At 28.1% G+C, this 7812-nt stretch overlaps 1 protein-coding gene across 1 annotated transcript; it reads left to right on the top strand.

The window, feature by feature from the left end:
* The first annotated feature begins 426 nt into the window (after window positions 1-426).
* Window positions 427-7158, top strand: LOC119599987 (N-acetylglucosamine-6-phosphate deacetylase). Its single transcript, XM_037949973.1, has 5 exons — window positions 427-866; window positions 5259-5524; window positions 5594-5812; window positions 6469-6790; window positions 6883-7158. Exons 1-5 carry the CDS (start codon window positions 662-664, stop codon window positions 7080-7082), a joined length of 1212 nt encoding a protein of 403 aa, XP_037805901.1. The 5' UTR covers window positions 427-661; the 3' UTR covers window positions 7083-7158.
* The last annotated feature ends 654 nt before the right edge of the window (window positions 7159-7812 follow it).

Here is a 7812-nt window from a genome sequence, read left to right as displayed (position 1 = left end):
ATTAATCGTTTTGGCTTGTGAACCATTAATATACATATTAATTTTACTGTACATGTGTATCCTGCTACTATACATATATTCAACATAATTTTAACACAACTTGTTTGACTCTTTCATTATTTTTTTCTTTACAATTTGTTTTACAACATTTATTACAAATTTTAATATTTTTTTATGAATACCGTTAAAAATTTTTAAACAAACGTTTTATAACATGGACGATTTTAAGCCGCCGCTAAAATTTTTTGTTTCAGCCGCCATTAGTTTAGATCGGCGCAGGTTTCTATTTATGACCGCAAAAATATGTATTTTTCAGATACGAATTGTAATAAAATGAAATTGAGCTAAAAATAAACAAAACATGGAACGAAACCAAAACAAACACATGCATATAACAAAACTGAACCACAACAAAGCAGCTGATTAAAAGTTAATTGTCAGTAGTGTATCGATGTCGTTTAGCTGGAGAAGTTCACGCAAACATTACATTAAACACAACTTAATTGTTAATATTTTTTATTAAATTAAATAAAACAAGATTCGAGGAAATACTACTACACATTAATACTTAACGAATTAATTGATATAGTAACTAACATAAGTAGACACATTGTGTTGTGAATTGTTAAATAAGTTTATTGTAGTTTTTGGACAAATTTCAATGTCAAAGAGTGAGACCTTAATTCAATTCACCAACTGTCGTCTGGTGCGAAATCATCAATTGATTCGAGATGACTTATGGATACGGAATGGGCGTATTGTTAATCCAGAACCAATATTTTTCGACGAAAAAGCTTTCGCCCATAAGAAATATGATTGTAAAAATGCTATAATTGCTGCCGGGTACATTGACCTTCAAATAAATGGTAAACAAACTGTGTAAATTGTTCATAATTATTTCGTAGTTGTTGTTGTTCTTATCGGAATGTTTTCTTTAATTATTTTATCAATTCTTTGTGTTCTTTAAATTATATGCATTTGTTTATGTGCAGTGTTGTCATCTTTGAGATTTAAATATTATTTATGGCGATTTTTGAAATGCTTCATAAAGCTTGGACATTAGGGCGGTCCCAACATAAAATTGCTGATATTTTCGCTGAAAAAGAAAATTTAGTTCTTTTTAAGATCCAATTTCTCAATTTTTTGTGCTAACGTCAATATTTTGTGAGGTTTTTATAACTTCTGTCATATTTCTTGGAAAGAATATATACCCAATTATGGTATCATGTAAAAATATCAAACATTTACATACAGTGTCTCTCATAAGTATTCGAATTTAGGTAAACTATGAAAAGAAACCAAATTTAATAATATATTTTGTGTGCAATAAAATAAATTAATTTGTTATATTGTCTAGACAGTCCTTAGGTTTGATATCACGCTTTTTAAAACTTGAAAAATTTACATTTACTTAAATTAAATTAGCTTTTTTAAAAAAGTCCATAAATTGTCTCACAAAAGTATACGAATTTTTCCTGTATTTCATATTTGAGCATATTATACGAAACACAAATTTTAGAATCGAATGGTTTTTATGCTTTAAATTGTTTTAAGGGGTTACTATCAACCGAAATGATATATTTTTGGCCCATTTGGTCCACAATTTTTCGGATTTGTACCCTCTTTTTATGTAATATCATTAAAATGGCGATTTTTGGAAATATTTGTAGTATTTTCTCTTTTTTTCCAGAGATAAAACCAAAATTTGATATTGGAATTTAATAGACCCCTTGGAGTATCTAAAAATAGTATTTTTTGTTACAAGAATCTGTATTTAAACGATCCAAGATATATTATTGATATCATTATTCTGTCGCTAATTCAATATATTGGAACTTAAGTCCATTTTCATAATACTAGGGTCAAAAATTTTCGGGGAAGTTTTCTTGTATATATTCTTTTAGATATCAGCTTTTATATATTTTAAGTTTTCAATGTATTGTGGAAGTGTACAACTCCAAAACATGCCTCGAAGAAACACCATTCAATATGGTAGTATCATTATTTTTATATACCAATGACCTCCAGGCTGCATGCCACTATATCATTATGGTCTAACTCAAAAATATCAATATCTCTTTAAATATTGATTTCTATGATCAAAATAAACCCAAAATTTTGGACTTACAGTGTTATTGTAATGGGCAACATAAGCGTGAAAGTTACGAATAGTAAAAACTGAAATCTACTGTATAGGATGACGTTTTGTAAAGACATTTTTTGGAATTGTATGCCGATATAATGTATTGAAAATTTAAAATATATTAGTGCTAATATGTACATGAATGTATACTAGCCAACTTTGTCGGAAAATATCGACCCTAGTGGTACAAAAAGGGACTTATGATCCATACAATTCAATTAGAAACAGAAGAACGATACTAAAAATACATCTTGGAACATTTAAGTACAGATCCATATAACAAAAATTATTATTTTTAGATGCCTCAAGGGGTCTATTAAATCCCAATATTAAAGTTTGGGTTTATTTCTGGAAAAAAGGAAAAAAATTGCAAATATGGTCAAAAATCGCCATTTTAATGATATTACATGAAAATATGGTACAAATGCTCCAAAATTGTGGAACAAATGGGCCAAAAATATATAATTTCGGTCGATAGTAGCCCCTTAACACAATTTTATGCAAAACAACACTCGATTATAATTTTTTTGTTTCGTATAATATGGTCATATATGAAATACAGGAAAAATTCGAATACTTTTTTGAGGCAATTTTATGGACTTTTTTTAAAAAAAGCAAATCAATTGAGGTAAATGTAATTTTTCCAAATTTTAAAGAATGTGATATTATACCATAGGACTCTCCAGACAATATAACAAATTTAATTATTCATTTCACACACAAAAAATATTATTAAATTATGTTTCTTTTCAAAGTACAACCAAATTCGAATACTTATGTGAGACACTGTATGTAAGATTACATTTTATGAACACACATTTCTCATATCTGGAATTTAATATTCTAAAATGGTTTTATACCAATTACAAAAAAGTAGGGAATTAAGGCTAATTAATAAGAAAAACACTTAAACTTCCGTATCTCATTTTTAATCACTAGTATTATGATAAAATTTCACACAAATAAGTTTGATATGAATACAAATCCCACCCCTAAATTTTATAAGGATCGTTCCATATTTGACTATAACTCCTATTTTTATCTATAAATTGCTTAAACATGTATGTATATAGGTGGACCATGTCTGACAGCACTTTCCTACGCCTTTATATTTTTATATTAATTTTTATTTAAAAATTATGCATTACGAGTGACAAATATGTTCCATAGTGTAAGAAATTAAAACAAAAAAGATACACCTACAGAATTTGCAGATTTTCGTAAATATTTACATGTACTTTAAAAAACTTCCGTTTTTTTGTCACGTATGATATCGCCATATTTTAATCCACATTTTGAAAAACAAATTTCCGAGTGGGATGATTCCTTTTACAAATATTGTATTCTCTGAAAGGAACAGAATGACAAAATTGTTTTCCAAATACTCTTATTTTTACAAAATCTATGCAACTCTGAAGGCGTACGAACTTCACATACAATTGTATGGAGTGGAGTTCATTACAATGACTTCAATTACATCATATTGATATTTTTTGTTCTGATAACAGTTTTTACGATGTTCTGTTTAATATTTTCACCTAGATTTATTTTATGAGTGATATGTGTTATCGTGATATGAAAATTGTTATTTTATTAATAATGCAATCTTTATTACAGAATAAAACTAACTGTTAAATTTTTTTTCAGTTTCATTTACATAAAAACATACATATTAACGCACAGACAATTAATTTAGTTCAATTGTAATAACATTCGTACCAAGAATTTAATAAAATTTTGTCATTTTATTGTCTACACTTAAACCTACCTCTATATCGGCATCATATGAAAAATTATACGTGTCAATTTATACCCTACATTACTATAGTGAAAGCCTATTGGAAATGGTTAAACTCGGCCCATTACTTCGCCTAGCCCCCATACAAGCGTACCTTCCGAATAGGGCTTTTGAGCTTATAATTATGTTAAATGTTCCATTATCTTAACAAAAATCAGCAAAACTTAAAAAAGTTTAAACGATAATGCCGATTTTCGTAATGATCGGGACTCATTTGACTCTAGCTCCTATACAGAAAATGACTTGAAATTCACTTATAAACACTAATAACACGATAAAATTCTTTAATGTACGTACTTTAATGTACGAATGTATATTCCACTAACAAAATTTATAAGGATAGGCCCTAATCCTATATAAACCCTCCTGTAGAAAATCGTTTTTTGCCAACAAATTCATTTTTTTATTATAAAAAAAAATAATCCACATTTTTAACATACTAGTGTAGGAAATGGTCGGCTATGTCCGACTATACATTCAATTTAATTTATTTCCATATTAAACCTAGTTTTAGAAAATTCTAATACAACAAAACAGCAAAACCAAAAAAGCAAATTTATAAATTTAAATCAATATATGTATGTACATTGTTTTCATGACCATAATTTTTTTAAAGATTATTCCAAACATCGTTCATAAAAAAGAGAATGAACTTAATAATTTTGCTTTAATTTCCTACAATTAAATCTCATTTATCATCAGTTATTTGTAAACACTTATTATGAAAATTTGGTTCAGGGGCTTATCTTATCACATAAAATGTCGATGATCTCCCATATTATATTGTAGATCTTCTACTTGAAATGAACAGTGTTTTACTAAGAGTGTACTGATATATGAATATAAAATAATTCTTTTTGCTTTACAAATTGTTTCAATGCAACTACAACATAAAAAAAAACTGATTGAACTAAAAATGCTAAAATCTTCAATTGTGTTCCAAATTTCTTGATAAATATTTTCAGATGATCGAAAACTTTGGCCCAAAATGTTTAAAGTTGATGCCTGAATGGTTTATGGAAATTTTAATTTAGCACAAATTTTAAGTGCTGAAATTTTTAGAAAGTAGTTTTGAATGAATCTAAATGTATTGTAGAGGTTTCCTAAGGCAGTTCATTAGCAAACTTTTCTCAATATTTAATTATCATTTGTATTTTATAAAATCATGGATGTTCTGAGATAAAATATTTTTCGGATTTTTTAAACACTATTCAGAGAAATCACTTACGAAACTTAACATTTTGTATATATTTTTTTAATTTAGCAATTTTAATGCATATAAATTGAGAAATACTTTTAAAATTATTTTCTTTACAGGAGGTTATGGTGTAGATTTTTCATTTGATACCGATACCGTAGAAGAAGGTATCAATAAAGTAGCAAAAGGTTTAATTAAAAATGGTGTGACATCTTTCTGTCCGACTCTCGTCACTTCACCTCCAGAAACTTATAGAAAAGTTATACCACGTATACCGAAGTCAACAAATGGTGCGGGAATTTTAGGACTTCATTTAGAGGGTCCATTTATAAATGCACAAAAGAAAGGTGCACATCCTGAAGATTGTATAAGAGATTTGGATGAGGTTGTATAATTGCATATTAAATGTTTCCAAAACTGTATCCTAAAATCTCTGTAATTATTTTAATTTAAGGGAATGAAGACTGTGATTGAAGTATATGGTTCACTAGATAATGTTAAAATTCTTACTATGGCACCGGAAAAGGATTCCAGTGGCGAAACAATTAGAACACTTACCGATATGGGTATAACGGTAGCTTGTGGACATTCGATGGGTAATTTAAAGGATGGAGAAAATGCTGTCAAAAATGGAGCGTCATTAATAACACATCTTTTTAATGCAATGCTACCGGTAAGAATTCAATTCACATTGCTATTTGATTTCAAAAGATCGATTTTACCATTTATATCACCTCCAATTATTGACTTCGATCAAGCCATGTTAGTCCGTCTGTTATAAACACCAACGGGATAAGCTAAAAGGCTGAAATTTGCAAGAATTATTCGCTATAAACAAGGTTTGTTTGGTATTGAAAGTGTTCACAATTGTTTCTTCTACCGATGATGACAATCGGTTCATAATTCACCATCCACCCAAATAAGCAATCTTAAAGAAAATCTATTTATTAAAAAAAAAAGAATAAAAAAAAATATATATTTTTTTGGAGTTAAGGCCACCTCCTGAAATAAACTTTAAATTTACATCACAAGTTTTAATGGGGCGTATAAATATTTTAGATAATACGAAAATATTATCAAAATTGGTTTGACCAGAAGAGAGTAATTATACGAAACCACAAAATTTCTATAAAATATCTAGTATGTAATTTTAAAACCAACAAGTAATCGAAAAATATTATAAGGAAAGTGGAATTATACTGTTCCAGACTAAAATTTTCCACATGTATTTTCATTACTCGAATTTAGATTGTATTTGTATTAAGATTTTACATAAGCAAAAACCGTTTTTAATAATATAATTTTATTATTTAAATGTTTTTAAACTAGTTTCATCATCGGGATCCCGGCTTGGTTGGTCTTCTAGCGTCAAATGAAATTCCTGATGGAACAACAGTTTATTTTGGCCTAATTTCCGATGGAGTTCACACACATCCCACTGCCATGCGTATCGCTTATCGAACACATCCTGAGGGTTTAATTTTGGTTACCGATGCCATTTCAGCATTAGGACTAGAAGAAGGAATTCATCGGATTGGTCAACTAAAGATGGAAGTAAGAGATTCTAAAGCTTTTATTGCCGGAACAAATACTCTATGTGGTAGCATTGCACCCATGGATGAATGTGTACGAATTTTCAAAAAATCTACAGGTATATACTAACTGAAAGACATTATTATTAATTAATAACCTATTAAGTGTTCAGAAAAATATTTATAATTTGTTTACTTTCTTTTATTTTAGGTTGCTCTACTGTTTATGCAATCGAAGCTGCTACATTACATCCAGCTAAATGTATAAAAATAGAAAATTCTAAGGGAACATTGGGTTTTGAAACTGATGCTGATTTCATTCTACTGGATGACGATTTAAATGTTTTATCTACTTGGATTAATGGAAAGTGTGTTTATTGTAATGATGCCATTCAATTTGACTGTTGTTAATAATTTCCACTTTGTCAAAATGCCTTAATATTTTTTATGTAATTTTTAATAAATTTGTAACATGCATTTAATGCAATAAATGGGTTCCTTATATAAAAAATACATATGTAGACACATATGTATGTATGTATACGAATTTTGTTTGGAATGGCCTATTATTGTCATAGTCCCATATATGCTCAACTTTCGAAAATCACTTAATCGCACATATTTCATTAAGTAATAATGATATCAGGAAAAATTCGACATGAGTAATATGTTTTGTATATGAGTAATTTCGCGTCAAGTGACTAAACTTAAAAAATGGAGTTGGATAAAATTTGCACCTAGGTTAGTACTATTGGATAGTAATCCACACACAGCTCCATCGATCAAGAACTGCAGGATTTAGAGGGGATAAAATTTTGATATTTTGGTCACACAGGATATCTTAAGAAAATATATAAAAAGTTATTCTTAATTAACAAGAAAATTGCATTGACATTACTCTCTAAGTAACAAAGTTTCCAATTTAAATGCGATAGAAATGGTTAATTCATAATATTTTATACTTTTTGTTTTATTTTTTATTCCTCTAATTATATAGAGCATTATTGAAATTGATATTGGAATAATAAATAATAATATAATATTCGAGTAACTATAGATATTTTATAGAAAATACAGAAATACAGTGACGAGCAAAAGTGTAACATGAGGCAACATTTTTAGCAATTAAGCTTAATATTTT

This window comes from Lucilia sericata, unplaced genomic scaffold (assembly GCF_015586225.1).
Source record: "Lucilia sericata isolate MDLA Ls3-8-SP2 unplaced genomic scaffold, ASM1558622v1 Contig000003F_arrow, whole genome shotgun sequence".
NCBI classification, from domain to species: domain Eukaryota; kingdom Metazoa; phylum Arthropoda; class Insecta; order Diptera; family Calliphoridae; genus Lucilia; species Lucilia sericata.
This window is presented reverse-complemented; position numbering and strand designations above follow the sequence as displayed.

Coding starts and splice junctions, on each gene's coding strand:
- LOC119599987 (XM_037949973.1), top strand. CDS start 662: ATGTCAAAGAGTGAGACCTTAATTCAATTCACCAACTGTCGTCTGGTG. Junction 5,525..5,593: donor GTATAAGAGATTTGGATGAG/GTTGTATAATTG, acceptor TTTTAATTTAAG/GGAATGAAGACTGTGATTGA. Junction 5,813..6,468: donor TTTTTAATGCAATGCTACCG/GTAAGAATTCAA, acceptor TTTTTAAACTAG/TTTCATCATCGGGATCCCGG.